Source organism: Lynx rufus, unplaced genomic scaffold (assembly GCF_022079265.1).
Source record: "Lynx rufus isolate CCGP_SWC_20201006 ecotype Redwood Valley unplaced genomic scaffold, mLynRuf1.p SCAF_13, whole genome shotgun sequence".
NCBI classification, from domain to species: Eukaryota; Metazoa; Chordata; class Mammalia; order Carnivora; family Felidae; genus Lynx; species Lynx rufus.
This window is the reverse complement of record NW_025814827.1, coordinates 54,884,231-54,903,468: the sequence shown is the minus strand read 5'-3', so window position 1 is coordinate 54,903,468 and position 19,238 is coordinate 54,884,231. Positions and strand designations below refer to the sequence as shown.

General features: G+C 41.9%; 1 protein-coding gene across 2 annotated transcripts in view; it reads right to left on the bottom strand.

Annotated features, from left to right (window-relative positions):
* Positions 1 to 19,238, bottom strand: part of NPAS3 (neuronal PAS domain protein 3) — an 849,973-nt gene that overhangs the window by 16,515 nt on the left and 814,220 nt on the right. For both annotated transcript variants that reach the window (XM_047074637.1, XM_047074638.1), the window contains 2 exons: positions 10,109 to 10,302; positions 5,337 to 5,443 (listed from right to left, as the gene is read on the bottom strand). In XM_047074637.1, coding sequence (XP_046930593.1) covers positions 5,337 to 5,443; positions 10,109 to 10,302 — 301 coding nt within the window. The remainder of the gene's footprint in view (positions 1 to 5,336; positions 5,444 to 10,108; positions 10,303 to 19,238) is intronic.

Below are 19,238 nucleotides of genomic sequence, written 5' to 3'. Positions count from 1 at the left end.
CAGAGATTTTAGGTGAACTTGAACAGGGAAAATTTTTGTATTCACATGTGCAACAAGCACAGGGAAAAAATGTTGACCTGGGGAAAAAACTGAAGACCTCCTTTTGCTTACATGTTGACGATTACTTCCATTTATACTCTCTTGAATATCAGTGGAGAAGGCTAATACCTGACATCTTTGTAAAGAAGTCCTTCTCTTTATCAAGTAATCACATACTTGTTTCATTTGAGCACTGACTGAGATACCCTCAGTAGCCAATTCCCTACTTCTATTTTACTGTTATTCACAAGATTCAGCCAACTGAAGAGGAAAATGAAGCCGTTAAGATTGTTAGTCAATTTGTATTTACTTCATGTAAGACAAGAATGCCTTCTAAATGCTAGTACAGTCCATCCATCTCAAACGTTAACCTGAATGGGAGTCCACTGGGGATCTTGCTCACTGCAGATGAGGATTCAGTAAGCTGGGGGTAGGCCTGAAATTCTGCATTTCTATAAACGCAGGGGACCAAGGACACGCAGCTGATAGGCCCTTGCTGATCTCTGTTCTCTGCCTGCCTTTAGACTGGAAAAGCCAAAATCCATACTTCCTCAAAAAGAAAAAAAATAAAAAGACATAAAATAATACTGGCAATTCACTTCTACATAAAAACCTGATTTTATTTCTTTTCCATGTGAGCATCTTTTTTGGTTAATGGGCAGGCACACGACATGGGCTGACTTGGCTTCTGAAAAAAGTCTGACATGGTAGCTATTACATGTATTTCTTTTCATGGGCATTTCCATATTCATACGGAAGACGAGGAAAAACTCATTTGCTTTGGGAAAAAGTCCAACCAATGATCAGGTTGCAGCTAAATCCCTGAAGGCCCAGCCCCGAAAAAAGGCTAAGATCGAAAGATAGAAAAAAAAAGTCCCCTGTGCTATTTGCACTCGGCCCACCCACCAAACTTTGTGCCTTCCTTTCTCCCTTCATTGCAGCTTCCTTTACTGTGTGCAATGGCTGCATACCCAAATCAACAATTAAATTCCCCCTTTGTTTGCGTGGCAGATGACAAATGCATGGAGGACATCTTGTGTTTCCGAGGCAGGCAGGGCACTTACTTTGATTGATGCTCGGTTGTGGAAAAAAATGAGCTGGGAAGGAATTACAATGGAGGGCCTGCAGACTGGAAGGGGATATACTAATTAGTCCTGCATTAAGCAGTCGGCTTGCATTTGGCGATGAGACGCCTTCAGGAGGGAAGCGTAGGGGTTATTGATGCAAAACAGCATGCATTGCATTATGCCAGGTAGCTGTGTATTACTTTTGTTAAGAAGGATAAAATTTTGTAATTGAGAAATAAATGCTTAGGCCACTGTATTTTTTTTCTTTTTTAACATCCTCCAAATATATTGGGCAGCCCATCCTTTTGTAATTCAACGAGATCTTGTAGACAAGGCAGAAGTCCTTCTTTCTTTGTGAAATAACTCTTACAGAGTTTCTTCATCCTGGTTAAGGTTCTAGGAAGGGAAAACTGCTACCAGTTCTATACTTTCTGGCTCCTTTTCTCTAAAGTCCCACCGCTGCAGAGCCCTGAGCCTTGCTAGTGGAGCATGACATTGTAAAGGGAAGTTTCTCTCTGCCACTCTTTCCAGGTTTTAGAAACATTGCTGATTTGACCTGGAAAGGACCCCAGGGGTATCTCAAGACAAATTCAGCAACTTCTATAGACAGAAGGCTGGACTAAAAGGGACGAAAGAGAGATGCAAAACATGTTTCTCGGTTCGGTTTAGCATTTGTGGTTTGCCCTTCTATTTTGGGCTAAAGGCAGGGCGAGAGTACTAGATGGCTGCACTAGCTAACTGGGATCTGGGACTCCAGGGAGACCTGACTGGTCATCTTCAGGCCAATACCTCCTGAGCAATGGAGAAGTGGAGAGTGTGATAGGCAAAGATGCTCAAATAATCGCTTATATGAGTAGTTTAAAATTCAAACCGTGAAATGGTGATTTGGTCAATTTGGCTTGGAGAATCAGTGAAATTGGGTTCAATGACTCCAGTAAGGTGGCGTAAGGAAAACAAATCAGAGGGGTCTTTGGTCACAGTGTGAAAGAAGAGGGCCTACAACCCCTTGGTTTTAGAATCCCAGTAGGATTTCACTCACCCACCATGTTGGTAAGGATAATGCGATTCTTACTGATTCTTTATGTTGGAAGCTAGTGTGAACTATCGGGCCACTCATGTTAACTTGGTGGGAGAGTGAGTGGTCTGGAGTTCTTGGTTCAACTGATGAAAGTTGTCAATTCCTGATGGAGCTGAGATTCCCCTCTACTTTTCTTATTCTAGAGACAAGTTCATCTATGGATTTACAGATGCCTAAGCTAGGAGAGAGATATAAGTGATAAAAATAGCATTCTGAGTTCTCAAAGACTATTGAGTCTTTTATTTTAAAGTTTTATCTGTAAATCGGAGTGTAAGACAGATATCAAGCTATCAGAAATATCAGATGGCTAAAACCTGCCTTTCATGCACAGAAACAGGAATTGTGCCAATAGCTCTAGGAAGAAAAGCTAAATAGTTAATGTAGTTTATTTTTTAACCACCCCTTTGTTTTAGAATTCTATCTTATTCCTGAGCCGATTCTCTGTCACCATGACCTTCTCCCGCCAAGAAGGTACAGTTGAGGCATCCTTCAGTAATAGCCTAGGGCTTTGGACGAGCAGGATACTGCACTGGCATTTTGCCTTTTCTTCCAATGTTTACACAACCAAGACTTATTACATGCTCTGTCATTTTGTTACTGGGCTGGCTTTGGTTTGAGAATTAGGTAAACATCAGACATTCCATCACACAATTTTAGACTCAATCTTACTTTATAATGATGTTAATGTTTATTGTACAAAGCGAGATGCATTTGTATATTTTAGCATTTTATTTCAGTCACAGAATGCAAAACCTGACATTGGCATCAGTTTGATTTGTGTGTGTGTGTGTGTGTGTGTGTGTGTGATTGAAGATATTAAGCACTACAAGAACGTTGAAATTTCAATCTGATTAGGATCAAAATTCTTCAGGATCAAAACACTCCTTTTCCTCCCCCTACAGTTTTACTAATTGTGTGCTACTTGACATTGTGGAGTTATTCCACAGCATGATAGCTAAATATGTGAAGTGTATTTTACTGTGCGGAATTATCAGCTCATTTTATTTGTTTTTCATGTGTTTGAGGTTATTAAAAGAACTTAAAATTAGAAGTCGTGTGTATGAGTTGAAAGAGTGAACTCAATCATTGTTAGTAGGCTAAATCATAAAGCAATAGCCAGTATGTCAATATCAAGTAATGAAAAAAATCACAGAATTTAAAAGCATACCTTCTCTGTTTATTAGTTGGCAAGATACCAGAAAAATTAGGAGACTAGTACAATAGTGAATGGTGGAGTTGTTTATTTTCAGCACTCTCAAATTATTCTGGTTACTGAAAATGAGATAAAAGTAGATTGGAAAGAATGGCATCAAACATATTTGTTGGAGACCTCTGCTTCATGGGAAGAAATGAATTGCCCTAGCTCACTGTTCCTGAGGAATTGTGTTTCTTCAAGCTGTAAATCAAATCCCAGAGAGATAGCATGACGTTTTCCAAATAATAACTGAGGATGACATAGTTCTTTTTTGTCAGCATCAGGTTTCTGAAGTTAGACCTCAATTAAGATTCCAAAATGAAAAAGCACCCTTCACCCCCCACACGCATGGTGCATGACAGTGTCCTAAAAACAGTATATTCATTTTTAAAGTCTGGATCTCTGGCATATATCAGTCCAAAAATGTATCTATAGCCTCCTCCAAAGATCCTGATTTTTCTCCATTTTCTCTAAATTCCCAGCTACAAAGAACCTGATGTTTCTTTTCAGGAAGCAGCATCATTTTTTTCCCCCAATTAATTGAAGAGCCATCTGCTTCTGCGATGCACAACACCCATTCATTCTTAGCAACAAGTGTGTTCCCCAAATCCCTGGTGTGCAATACCAAGGCACGCACTCAGTGTTGGGAGTAGAATCTGCTGGAGAGCAGCCTTGCAGGCAGGCTTTTCCCAGAGACGTGATGTATACAAAATTTGACACTGAACTTGGTCCCACATCAGTGTTGCTAATGCATGGTTAAAAGGCAGTACAAGATGCTCACACTTCGAGACTTTGGCGGGCTTACTGTCTTGCCATTATGCTTTTGAAGATGCGAGTTTAAAATGAGCAAACAACAGCAAAGGGCAGGACAGACCTGAGACAGCTCTCCTCAACCATGGCAAGAAAGGGGGGGGGAGGAAGTAAATTACAAAGGCCACCCGGCTAGCATTTCTACATAAAACCTTGACTGTCACGCTGTAGTATTTCATTGGTGGCCCCTTGCCTGTATTTAAAACCAGAGTTCAAAACTGGGTTTAGAACATTCTAGGAAGATGAGCTGGTTGGGCCCTCATCTTTTAGGAAGACTCTACTGATTGGTCATAAAAAGGACCTCTTGTGGGAAAAGGGGCAGCCTCTTGCTAAGAGGTTCAGTAGTCTAGTGCCTTATGCTTCATGGGATTGTCGGAGGCCCTCAACACACGGTGTAAACCACCTGGCTGAGTGTGATGAGGAAAAGCTGCATGGGACCCAGTGTGGGAGTTTCTGCTTGGACCTGGCCAGAACACCTTGGGTCCTTCTTTCTTCCAATGCCAAAAAAGGTACCTTGGGTATCAGCTTGTGAGTCAGGAGCTGGGAACCAGACTCAAACAGCTGAGATGAGTTTCCCTCTCCTGGGAGTTGGGAGACGGAGGGAAGTTTTCCTCTGAATAACCCTCTTTCCAGAAATACAGTGAAAAGACACTGCCTTTGAGAGCTGCTGTATCCACACGACGTGCTCTGCCACTGTGTCCCAGCTCCCCTGGGCCTCAGTTTTGCGGTTAGTCGAGTAGGAATTGTTAAAGTCTCTGGTCTATTTGAACTTGTCTTCTCCCTTGTATATCTTGAAACAGAGACCACACATTTCAGAGTGGTACTTGCTCTCTAGAAAATGAAAGGGTCAAGAAAGCACTTACGACAAAGATTTTCCCATGGCTTTATGGGAGAGAGAGCACAAGAGAACACAAAATCCCGTGTGAGGGCCTAACCATCCAGCAATTTCTCTAGGCCTGAGGTCCAGCTTTCAATCTAATTCCAACACAGGTGGAAGTGATGTAGGTCTCACTTTTTCTCACTGTGTGCTGACAGTCATCTCAAATGCACACGGGAGACACGAAGGGAAAAATCGGCACTGAAACCAAACAAGCATCGGAGAGCGATGATGCCAGCCAGGCTGTTCCCTCACACAGGAGGTACTTACGGTCCAAGTGACTGTGCCTGATGCCCTCGACGTCTTCGGCATGGATGAAATGGTAGCATCTCTTCCCTACAATGTCTACAGGGGTCAGATCCATATAATCGCTAATCCTGCAAAGAGAAGAAAATAGGCTGGAATTCAGAAAGGGGGAAGTACAGAAATTGTTCAATGACTTAGAAACACATCTACTTACAGTTTTCATTATACTACGGGTACCCACGAGGATGTGGAACTTGGAGGGAAAACCCATTACAGACAAGATTATTTCTTTAACGGACAACAGACTTTTTCAAAAGTAGGAAATGTACGAGATGAAGCAACTGTGTTTAAATAATGAGACAGGTTTTTCTTTTTTTTTTTTTTTGGCATCAGAATACACATTTAGACAACATAATTCCGTGAAATTATTGAGAATCAGTAACAATACAAGATCCTTATTAGAAGCCAAGATAATTCAAGGTTACATAATAAAATAAAAACATGTTATGTTTATACGGAATGATTAGAGACACCTTTCATTTAAACAGATTGGTCTTCTATTGGGTATTTCCATGAAAAAGGGCTTCAGCTGCTTCTTGGCACAAAGTCCAAATTGGCATTCAAGGGATATAATTTAAATGCTGAGACATACAGATGCCTGGGGGTATTATCTTTTTTAGTCTTAGTCATTTGGGAGCTCTGCTTTCACTCCTGGCCCTTTTAACTGGTACTTTGTGGTGGATTCCACACAGAAACTTTTAAACCATTTCAGCAGCTCTTCCAGGCTTGTGCTCGACAGTACGTGTGTGTAAGCCTGTGTCATTGATTGTCCAGACGTCAATGTCCTCGGGCGGGAGCACAGAAAAATGGAACAGAAATTGGAAAACATGTTGGAGGAATCTGCCTGATTTACACAAAGACGTCAAAATGTTTATTATCCTCCTCCCTGTCCGGGTACAGGCTGGTTTTGGTCAGTCCAAAACAGAATCTGTCTTTTGTTTAATGTATGTTCTTCACTGTCCCTGTGCTTTTTCTGGTTTATGGCTTACAATGTATCCAAATAGGAAGTGAGGCTTTAGAAATGACATATTTAAGAAACCTATGAGATCACTGTTGGAGAGTTCAGTCTGACCCCGAGGGCGGGGAAAGAAGGAACAAAACAAAAACAGCATAATGTGGAATATGATTAAAATACGCTACCAGTGAGTGAACTTCTCAGTGTCTAATATTAAACATTAAATAATATTTTTGGCCAAACAAGAATTCTTGGTAAGATGAGACTAAGCGGGGCAATATAAAGAATGTTTTTTTCAGAACCCCATGGTTTTCTGGTACAAAACAGAGTAGTTGGTGTTTTCCTAAAACCATTAGCTGCTTTCCAAGCACAGTTTACACCCCCTTCCTGCAAATGAGTGAACAAAGATGTCATTAAAAGGCCCTCATTGGCGTTTCTGAAATTTGCCAGCTCCCTGAAAACATTAGATGTTGGCTTTGCCTGCGGCTGCGCTAAGGAATGCAGAGGAGAAGAATGGTTTGCAGAGGGAAAAATCGGCACTGAAACCAAACAAGCATCAGAGAGGGAGGGCACAGGGCCTGAGTTTCTAGTTAGCGATTCCCTAATTAAACAATAACCCTCCCCCTCTTCCTCCCCCTCCCCCTTCCCCCCCCCCCCCCCCCAAGAAAAAGCCAGTCATACTTTCGGGAAGACATTCTCTAGTTTACTGTTTATTTGAATGAAATCCTTCAGAACCAGAGCCCTTTACCGTGGCGAACGTGACCAGCTCAGTGTTCAGAGACCTCTTAATACACATGTAGAAAGCACCAGATCAGTCTGATGACCTATATCAGGATTAGAATCCTAATGGCCCTTGGTACTGTGAGCCTCAGTTTCCTTATCTGTAAAAACAACTGAAGTGGTTGGGGAGGGGATGAACGAACGAAACGAAATGAACACAGCACAGTGCCTGGAATACAGGGTAGGCCTTTTCCTCAGATAAGCAATTACCTTTAACACAGGTCTTTTTAAAATAACTTGTATCATTTTCAGTTGGGAAGTAATACTATATTGTATTGGCTAATAAGGGGTTGTGGAAAATAGTTTTTCTTTTCTTTTCTTTTTTTTTTTTTTAAAGGGAAGAAAGAAAGCTTAAAGTGGGTCACAGAAAATGATCTCAATTACTGGAGTGGTACCATAAGGCACTCGGGTCCATGAAGCAGAATTAATCAATCTGTGATCACAGGAATGAAAATTAAGTGAGGGCTTTGGGATAGGGCAATCACCGGGAGCAGGTAAATAAGATGAGGCTCTGTTTTTTGGAGAGGGTGGTGGTAGTAAATCTAAATCAAGGGAGCTGACATATGTTTTCAAAGAGGCAAAGCCATAGGTCATCGGACTTAGTATCCGCCTCCCTGGCTTGGATCCCCATCTCCAGCATTCTATGTTTTTAATCAGAATAAACAGCTTTGTGGGCTATAATCGTGTTCTGTAATGGATGCGTAGATATGAAAGGTCCCCTTCAGTGGTTAGTCTGATTGATTCCTTACCACTCAGCCTGACTTCTGTAAAAAAAAAAAAAAAAAAAGTGACAAGGGATACAGGAAGGCCCACATGGAGCTAAATGTCTGTGTTTTTTTTCTTTTTCCTTCTTTCTCCTTTTTTTATTTTTTTAAATCTGCCACCTTTGGGTTCAAATTGTGACATTGGGCATACCATTTGACCTTTCTCTCTAAACTGAAACTGCCTGAGGTTGATGAAGACAGTGGCAGCATCCATCTTCCAGAAGTGCCCTGAAGCTTAAATGAGATGGTGTACCCAACGAGCTTTGCACATTGCCGAGTGTGGAGTTAGTGTTCAATAAACATTAACTACCTTCATTATTACTTGCGAACCTTAGCTGATCATTTTGGCTAACCGTCTTTCCTATAGTCTTTGGCCATTCCGGAAGACCCTTCACATAGCCAAGTATGCAGTCACAATGATAAAAATGTTAATAAATGCCAACAAAGCTTGAAAAACAGAGTTAGAGTTACTCATTAAATAATAGTGACGGGTTCATGGTATCTTCTAACCCAGCGAACACTAATAGCTCAGGTGGGTGTCTTTTTCCCCCCGTGAATTCTTTCCTCTGAATCAAATCCTGACCAGAAATGGTAGGCATATCTAACTTGGTCTCCACATCTTCAGTGCTTCCCAGTGGAACTGAATGCAGGTGCCGTCTGTCTTCCTCTTGGCGAGGCCCTGGAGAGGTCAATTATGCAAGCCGCTTGACCATTCTGCTCTTATTTCCCCTCTGAAAGCACTAACAGGGCTCAGTGGATATACACTGCCTTTATGCCTGACAATAGTCTGTGTGACAAAAGCACCCTCTCAAAATGGCCTCAGTAACTCTCTCGGTGGCACCAGCAGATGGATGGTATCACTAAAGCTTCCTTCTCATGGCTGATACATACGGGGTTCCTCTTCACTTTTCTCCCTGGGCCCCGTGATTCTCTCTTCCTCAAATCAGTCTCATGATGGGCTTGTGACTTCTAGGTGAAAGGTCTGAGGGGGCACTGTCCCATTTCCTTGTCCCTTGCTTTGCGCTTAATGGAAAAAGTGAACTTTTCAACCAGAGGCTAAAAAGTCCTTTTATCCCAGCTCAGTGGTAAGGAAGGACTGCCAAATCATTTATACGATGAGTCTTTTTTTTTTTTAATTTATAAAAACAAAATCCTCAGGATTACAATGTTTTATTTAATAGTTTTGAAAAATTTTCACCCTTTTTCCTCTGTGGGCCTCAAATTCTCGTTTTTTCCTCTACATGTGTTGTGGCCTGAATGTGTCCCTCCTACCACCGAATGTATATATTGAAGCCTTTTTACCCAATGTGATAGTATGAGACGGTGGGGCCTTTGGGAGGTAATTAGGTTTAGACGAGGTCATGGGGATAGAGCCCCCATGATGGGATTAATGTCCTCCTAAGAAGAGGAAGGGACCAGAGTGCTCTCTGTCCTTTGTGAAGACGCAGCAAGACGTCAGCTACCTACAAACCAGGAAGTGGGCTCTCACCTGGAACCTAATTAGCTTGTACCTTTAAAAAAAAAACAACTTTTTTTTTTTTTTCCTGGAAGAGAGTGTGGCTGGAACAGGGGAGAGGAGCCAAGGGGGAGAGAGAATCTTAAGCAGGCTCCATGCTCAGTGAGGAGCCCAACGTGGGGACCCACGACCCCGGGATCATGACCTGAACTGAAATCAAGAGTCGGATGCTCAACCGACTGAGCCACCCAGCAGCCCCAGCTTGTACCTTGGTCTTGGGCTTCCCAGTCTCCAGAACTGTGAGAAATAAGTGCCTGTTGTTGAAGCCCCCCAGATAGTAATGTGTTATAGCAGCCAGGCAGGCAGTAAGACAGTGTGTTGAATGCCTGTATGAACACTGTCCATCGTGAGGCTCGGCCCTTGCAGTAGTCAGGAAGTGGGTCTGGCTGAGACATCAGGAGATACCTTTCACTGCATAATTCTGCCAAATGTCTCAGCCCTGCTCTCTCCTTGGGTTCTCGGCCAAAATGGGTCTTAATTATAGCATATGGCTGTCTGGGTGTCCCAATTCATTCCATTGTTGTCCCTAATGTAAATCAGGACAGCAATGTAAATTTTAAATAAAAAGCATGTTTGGTGTCAGTCCAAGCAGCCATTAAAAATAAGATCAGGATTTATAATGAGCCTCACTGGGAGAGTAAAATCCTTCAGACTGCTGAAAACACCAACCTTCACCAATGTGTAACACACAACAGAGGAAATGAAAACAAAAACAAAGTACCTATTTTCACAGTAAATGATATTGAGGTCCATATTTACTCGAGTGACGAACATATGGCAGTCAATTCTGACTTCATTGATCGTAGGGGGAGGCAGGGCATGAGCCACAACCACAAGACCCATGATTTGGCTGGGAACGGTCCTCCCGTGGGATAGTGACACCCTCAGTCGTAGCCGGCCTGTTATGTGAATCACCTGTAATAGAACATTAAGTACACGACACAGTCAAATTTACATCTGGGATGTGACAGTATTTCTTGCAAGAAATGCAAAATTACACCTGGAACAACCAACATTAGCTTGTATCTTCTGTAATCATAATGGCTGTCAAAGTGCCCTTGATGTCCTCAAGGCAGGGACAAAAGAGAAATAATATTATATGCTGAGCTTTTCTCAGTGTGGCATTATTATTGTGCAATTCTATTTTCAGGACTTTTTCTTTCCCTCTATTCTTCTTCTCCTCCTCCTCCTCCCCTCTCTCTCTCTCTCTTTACATTTAGAGGAAGCGTATAACCAGTTAAAATGACCAGAAAGTTGAGCAATGAGCTGCAAAAAGAAATGTTTGCATTATCAGCACTTGTTAATGGATGATGTTTGTCTGTCTGCAGATCTGTACTGAGTGGATTACAATGGCCATCTCCTTTCAGAAGTATGGCTCATAGCTTTCCTTTGCTGGGGGTGGGGTTTGATATTGCAAAAAGGCCAAAGCCTCCAACGAGCAAGTCTTAGTGACCATGACATGAATGGGCCTTTTAGAGCATAGATATTCCATGTTAGAAATCACTGAGTTACCAGTAATGCTGTGATTTAGTGCTCTATGGGGTTGGAGATCAGAGGACTTTGGCCTATCATTTGTTCCTTGAGCTTGTTCTAAAGCAGGATCAGGAAATTTGCACCATTTTGGTGGCTCGTTTGGTTACTTGTGCAGACACAGGAGGGAGAATGTTGGGCTGTCATTTTTAGTTTCTTAGCCAAAGTATACCCTAGATAGTCCAAGCCATCTAGAACCAAATGAAAGTGGTTCGTCTTTGTCACACATTTTAAACGGTATTTTTACAGACATCCTTTTAAAAGTTGCTTTGCTTATAAACTACACATAGAAGGACAGCCATAATGTCAACTTCTTTAAGCGATGTTTTGAGGAAACATAAATCATAAAAGTATGGAAAGTAAAAAGGATTTGGGTATTTCGTGATGATGGAAGTTGTGTGGGGTGTTGGGGGGAGGAGGGTGTTGGAGGCATGCGCACGCGTGTGTCTGTATGTGTGTGTGTGTGTGTGTGTGTGTGTGTGTGTACGTACTCTATGTTCCTAGAATGGTGCTACAGTGTGGGCGGGTCTCCAAAACTAGGTTGTAGATGTAATCACTGTGATTCACTGTACCAGGGAGGTCAGTTTAGTAGCTAACCAAGTTCTCCCTTTGGTTTGCCTCTCCAAAAATGCATCATTGACCATCAAACCATCTTTTGAGATTGTTGGCTTCCATCTTGGCCATAAGGAACTGAAGTAGATCTCTGGCCTCCCAGGAGCAGTAGGATCTAATGCCTGCTCTCCTTCGCAGGGGCTTGACTGGTAATTCCTTTTTCATTTTGTTTTTGTTTCCCTCAAGTTATTCAGTTTTCCAAAAGCAAGCCACACTGCTGTCAGTCAAGAGGCAGGATCAAAGCTTATGGGGCTGCTCTTCGGAGTCCTGGTGTCCTAAAGAATACCTCTTTCCCTATTCCCTTTACATTTGCACCCAGAGCTGCAGATCTGGAAACACCAACGAGGAGGATTATTTAGGGTATTTCAGGAGCAGCTTTTTGACCACCCACATTTGAAGTTGACTAAATTCATACTTAATGCACCTTTGCTTTAAGCTTTGGTCAGACGAGCTACTTTATGAATATTTGAAAATGTTCCTAGAGGCACGGATGCTAAAACACCATCACAGACACACATTTTTGTAAGACCTCATTAACTAATAAAGAAATAGCTAAAAGAAACGGGATTAACTTCACAGGAGGGGTGTTAACAGGCCCTGGTCCTCCTCCCAGCTAGGCTTACGTAGATGCTCATTTATCATTATCTGTCTTGTTTTATCAGGAACTCTCAGCTTCTTGGAAAAACAGATCTATAAATGCTCAAGAAAATACGCACTCAGAAATGATATGATAAATAAATCCCCACTTGGTATTCTATTCCAAAGCAATCTATGGGCTTCTGGGCTAGAAAGCATTTTGAGAAGGCACAGAGGCTACTGTGGGGAGCTGTCTGTATGTCAGATTTACCTGTGCACCGCCCCCCCCCCATCTCCAGCTTTGCCTGTGGCCATCGAGGGGTTGAATTGGGTCCACAGTTGGGTCCAGTAGGGGTCTAGATTTGCCATTTTCTGATTTTGTTACCCAGGACAAGTTGCTCAACCTCTCTGCATCTCGATTTTCTTTTCTGTAAAATGGGGATAATCATATTCTGCAGTTAGGTTATGAAAGTGAAAGGTGATAAGGGAGGTGAACACTTTCTAAATTGCAAAGAAGTGTCCAAATTTCATTATAATTCTGTTTGCTTTTTAAAGTATCAGCTGAATCATAAGGGTGAGGCCTGATTACTAATTTAATCTTGACCAAAAGTCTAATAAATGAATTCTTATTTTAAGGGATCATAAAATTTCATGTTTGAAAGAAATTTTGGAGAGTCTATCTTAGGTCCTTCTCCTTTTCTTTTTTCTTTTTCTTTTTTGTTTTAGTGGAAAAGAGGTTTCTAGAAAGTTCATTTCCTACCCAGATTCACCTAACTCAGAAATTGCAAAAGCCTGGAATTCAGGTTTTTAGGTCTTGTTGGAGTGTCATTTCAACTTTGTTATGCCTGTATGATTTCTGTGTTCATATTCATATTGAATGAAATGTTACAAGTTAATACCAGATGCCAACTCACTACTTCAAGTAAACTGTATATGAACCTTTAAAAAGATTTCATTTGGGGCGCCTGGGTAGCTCAGTCAGTTAAGCCTCCAACTTCGGTTCACGTCATCGTCATCATCTCATGGTTTGTGAGTTCAAGTCCTGCATCAGGCTCTGTGCTGACAGCTCAGAGCCTGGAGCCTGCTTCAGATTCTATGTCTTCTTCCCCCCACCCCCCACTGACACTGTGTGTGTCTCTCTCTCTCTTTCTCAAAAATAAATAAACATTAAAAAATTAAAAACAAAAAAGTTTTCATTTCTAACCAGAAGCTCTGGTTATTTGAAAAGTCTTTGAGAAGTAGTAAAAACTAAGGTGAAGAGAAAATAGGGGCACCTGGGTGGCTCAGTTAAATGTCCTACTTTGGCTCAGGTCATGATCTTGTGACTCATGAGTTCAAGCCCTACATCGGGCTCTGTGCTGATGGCTCAGAGTCTGGAGCCTGCTTCGGATTCTGTCTCCTTCTCTCTCTGCCCTTCCCCCATTCATGCTCTGTCTCTCCTTCAAAAATAAATAAACATTAAAAAAAAAGTTTAAAAAAAAAGATAAAGTAATGAAATAACGAATGTAGTAATTAAACAGTCAGGAAATGTCAAAGAACAGTCAGAGGATATGTTTGTCTATATGTAGGTACCTCTGGTGGTAAGGGAGGTTGAGATTGATGAGAAGAAAGGAGTATCTATTTAGATCCACACTTGGTTTTTGGGTTTAAATTAATGCATTTTTCCAAATCAACTTCATAATGCAGATAGTTTTTTTTCCCCATGTGACAGCTATGTTCAAATTTTAGAAACATGTCTGACAGCACATATCCAAACACAAAGAGAGTTGAATTTTCACTTTGTAGATGCTTTGAAGACCTGGCATGTAGTGTAAAGAGTATTGTCAGAAGGGCTGGGGTTCAAATCCTACTCTGGCACTGTATGGCCATGTGACTATGATGTTCAGAGAATTGAAATGATTTAATTGATTTTCCAGGCCAGTGTAATAGAGATTAAAAAGCTTATACAAAGAGAATAAGTATTGTATAAAGGTGTCTTTATTTTCTTAATAAGACATCTTTGTTTTTTTTCATCAAGGGGTATAATATTGGTGCTTTAGTTTCTCAAACATACTATGTGCAAGGGACCTTACTAAGTACCAGGGAGAAGACCACAGTGAATCAGAGGTAAACTTGTCCTCAAAGAGTTTACGAATTACACAGTGGGAGGAGACATGTATAATTACTTGTAATATTGTACTACAGGGAGATGATACAGTGTCTGATAAAGAAAGTGGTTCTCCATCCTGGTTATGTGACAAAATACCCTATGAGGCTTTATTAACACATGGGTTCCCAGGCTCTGTCACTTAGATATTCTAATTGGGTTGGACTGGGCTGGGGTCTAGCATTTGCTTGTTTTTTAAAGCTTCAAAGGTGATACCTGCTTTTGGAGAATATCTGGCTAATGGGTTTGGAGTAAAATCAGTGGTTCTCAACCATGCTAAAATTGGAGTACCCAGGGAGTACTTAAAAATCCTTATGTCTAAACTGCACCCAAGACCAGTTGACTATAGATCTCTGGGGGCCTTCCCAGGTCTGATAGGGCTGCTGAAAGGATTAAGGGAAAAGGAATATAAAGTGCCTACATATGTGCCTGATACGCAGTGTAAATACTCACAAATACAATTTTGTTAAGTAACAAGTATGCACCATAAGAAAGATATAGAATAGGAGAGGTCAGGGTAGGTAGGTAGGAAACGCTTTTGGAAAAATGGATCAGGAAGGTTATGTGAAACTGGCATTATAATAAATTGTTGACGTGTAAGATATGATCATAGAATGGTGAAAGAGGTTTCCAGATGGAGAAAAGGGCTAGAACAAATAATATTAAAGGGAACCTATCAGGGAGCCCAGGGCTCCAGGAGTGTTTCAGTTGGTGTGAGCAGGAGAAGAGACCGAGATGGGCCAAAATGGCAGGAACAAGGAGTGGAAATGAGCAACAATGGGACCTGGGGAGAAGCACCTGTTTTGTGCCTGTTTCATAGGATGATGATGAGATAGACTAAATGGTAATTGGGAGTGGAAGAATTGCTGACAGAGGGACAAGAAAGATTTCTCTGTGGACATTTTGTATTTGAGCAGCTTGGAGAGGTCCTGGACAAGGTGTCTTGGGGAGAGCTAGAAAAAGGGGTTGGAAACATAAGAGATGATAGTGGAAGGAATCGTTTTTGGAAGGTGGTCCCCCTCCCCACTCCTCTGTGATAGTTGAAACCAAGTTCAATGGAATCACCAATGAAGAAAATACAGAGAGATGAGAGAATGGCTTAGGCATTCCTCCAGCCCCCACTCTGAGTATTTGAAACTTCTGTTTTTCTCTAAATTGACGTTTTCTTGTTCCTTCAAGATTACTTTTGTTAAAAAAAAAAGTGAAAATTTCTGAAAACTCTAATTATCCCTTTTCTCCATCGACAAATCCATTCTGGCATAAATGCCAAGCCTGCCATATTGTGTACAGATCCCAGTGGTAACATCCGATAGAAGCATGGCTCCCTTGTAAAGTTAAGTAGGTAAATGGGAAATGATTTTAAATACAAATCTACAAGCATAAATACTAATACAATGTCAAGAAGATGAAACTATAGAAATAGCACAGCTATGGTAAAATGGAAGGCGTATCGTGGCATAGAAATAACATCCAACTGGAAAATAGAACATTTGATGTAGTTCTGGTCTGGTAATTTTGGCAAGTAAACTAGATTGTCCAGGGTAGCATTCTTCAGATAAAAAAATGGAGGATAAGAATCAGGTGATGATACTTAGGGTTCTTGCTAAGTTCTAGAGAATTCTATGACCTAATGCTCCATAGAGTGGCCTTTACTGTGCTGTATCACTATCCTTCCCCACTCCCCCACTCTGCTACAACTCCATGGTGAAGACAGGAGCTTCAGAGTACGGCTGCAAGTTAATAAATGCAGAGTTTCCTTCAAGAATTAATCAATAGGGTTCTATGGGTCATATCTGAATTGAAACAATGCTTTGGTTTTGGCCAATGCCAGGTAAAAATTGCCTCTGTGTTCTAAAGGTTCATCTTCGTCTGGTCTTAAATCTAATCTACAGACACTCTTCAGAAGAGATTTCTGAATGAAGGGATTCTTTGCCCCCGAGCTCAATTTTATAGAAGAGCTCAATCCTCATGCTTTCTTTCATTGTTCTTGTTTTATCATAAAGAGCTGTACAAAAATGCTAAAGCCTGTATTTTCCTAAACCCCTTACACAGCGTTGCCCAGATGCCAGCCACAGTGAAGCAAAATGTGCAGCCCTTTTGAGTTGAAATCCTCCCATCTTTGATAAAAATGTCCAAATTAGCATTATCTGACAGTCCCATATTGAAGGAATCATTGCTTGACTTTTATTTTTCTTCTGATATACCCAGCGGATGTGCACAATGCTGTACGTACATGTCCACAGAGTTTAGGACGAGTGTGGGAGTGTTAACAAGCCACGTTTCTTGGACAAATATATATTTCTCTTCCTGCCATATGCTCCTTTCAGTCATCTGTTAGTGATAAACACTTAGATGTGCTCCACTAATATGTTCTCATTATAAACAAGCCCATCACAAAGACCTTGATAAAACCTCCCCTCTGTCAATACTTTAGGAAAGAAAGTCCGTGACAGAAAAATACATCTGGAAGCTATTCTCCATTCTTTTAGGAATAAATTTCAGTACTAGTAATATGAAACGTTTTCTTTATCAAAAGGAAATGCTAAGTATTATGTGCATTATTTTCCACATATAATGTAAAGTACAGAATAGGGCTAGGCAAATAGGAACAAAAAAAGCTGCAGGCGTGAGAAAACTATGGACTCCCTGGGTTTAGAGTATCTTCAGAGATTTTTCACTTGTCCTTTAAGGGAATCCAAATTTACCTTAAAAATTAAGCTTCCTTCTGGCACTCTGGTCTTTTCTCTTTTATTCCCTTGTAGAAGCCTGGTTCAGCATACAGATCATCAAATCAGTAGCTCAGGTGGGAAAGTCAGCTAATTATTTTTAAGAGATGGGGGCTTTGAGGTGGCCCCCAACCTGCTGAAAGATAAGGGCTTAGCCAGGTCTTCTGAGCCTAAACATGTAGCCCACAGCATAACAACTTAATCTAAACCAGCATGACGATATCAACCCCATGTAAATTACTTGAGGCAAATTTTTAGGGAATGGGTTTCCCAGATTTAGACCATATTCATAGGTTGGAGAATAAGCCTGAACAGGTCTCTCTGTCCCTGTCTGACTCCTACCACCTAGGTCTTTGCACAAGTCCTGAGAACACCAAACCAAACCAAAACAAAAAAGTTTAGCAGAGGCCAAGTACTTGTCTGTAGAGGCAAGCCCTACAGACAAGAGGGCTCATAACTGAAGGAGGTGCCATTGGACCCTGTGAGCACAGGAGAACACTAGAATGCCTTTCTCTTCCCTTTCTTGGATCTCATTTATATTTCTAGAGACTAGTTCCGTGTTGTCCTAATTCACAGTGGGACCTGAGCAACTGGGGATAAGAAAAGACAAGAGGGAAAAGGTGACTTCTCAAGGCAGAGGTGAGATTTGGGGGAGGTGAGATTCAGAGGAAAATGAGGTGTTCAGGGAGTGGGTGAAAATGGAGACCTCCAGGGCCCCGAGGGGGATGCAGCAGGAGAGGTGGTCCTGCAACGGTCCTCATCAAGCAGGTGCAAAGATGGCCATCAGCTCAGGAACCACACGGTGGCGGGAAGCTTTCTGGGAGTCTGTCCCTGAGAACTTCTCTAAGATCAGGGATCTTCAATACTGGGCAGGATTCAGCATTTAAGGCTAGAGGACCAGCAACAACTAGGGAGAGTCTCAGATGGGCTCAACTTAAGGGAAGCTCTGGCAGTAGAGAAGAGCGGAGGTGAGCCTGGGTATCTGGGAAGCATCCTGGCCAAAGTTAAGAAAGAGGAATCTTGGCAGAAGCCATTCCTTGGATAAAAGGGCTACAATGAGCAAGAGACTCATTGAGCTCATGAGCAAGTGACTTAATCTCAGGGACTCAGTTTGGTTTGAATAGAAACGAGGTGAGGGGCAGGACGGATGTAATTGGAGCACAGCCGGTCAGATGCTTACTCTGAGTACTAAAAAGACTCCGTGAAGGTGGGTTCAGGAAGCGGACAGACCTGAAAGGTAAGGGCATTTCTGACCATAAAAAGCAGAGGAAGGGAGGAAGTGGGGGCTAATTTCTCTACTCTCCCGGAGATACTAAAACCCTGAAGGAAAAGACACCTGCACAAGCATGCATGCCTCCTGTTATAGATAAAGTCAACTCATACAAACACCCAATGCTGATATCAGGAGTTTATGTTAAAGACAAAACAAAACCCTCTAGGGTTAGTGGTTTTTACATACACAAGAATGACCTGGAGAGCTTATTAATCAGATGGATTCCCAGTCCTGCCCCCTACCCACCCCCACCCCCAAATAAAACCCTTTGGATTCTTTAAATCGAGGGAGGGACCTGGGAATCTGCATTCACCAAGCACTGCAAGCCATCCCCACAAGGGCCATCTACCTGCAGCATCCTCTTTATCTAAAGAGCAAAATCAATCCAGAGATATTAATGAAGATGACCTAGAGGCTGATCACAGACTGCCTCTTAAATAAGTGAAGACAAACATATATTTATGGTTAAGTCTGGACTGGAAACAAGAGAAACCCCTAATCTATAGAACACAACTCCTTCTCTGGGTTCTTTGAAAATGGAGGATCGGTGCATGCTAGGCAGGAACCCTGGGCTGGTGTGGGATCAGGATGTGTTTTCTGTGCCCAGGGCTGCCCGAAGGAGCAGCCTGGGGAGCCCTGTCAAGGCTTCTTTATTTGTATAAAGGTCTGCGTTCTCTCAGTGGCCACGCCACAGTGGGCTTCACTGTTGAGCTGTGAGCCTCTTGGGGGAGGTCGAGCTCTGTCAATCCCCTCCCCCTTCCCCTAGCCCAGCCTGCCCCTGGCTTAGCTCCTGATTAATTCAGGGCAATCCTGGGAGGTTAACCCTTAATTTGATGGCTCTGGTGGGGAGCTGAGGGATTGCTGGTAATTTATCACCCTCTGTTTTTGTTTTTTTTTTTTACTGTAGAAATATTTTCTAAGGGAACAAATAAAAAATTATTTTTAAAACCCATATTTAAAAACCATTAGCTCCAACATTCTTTTCTTA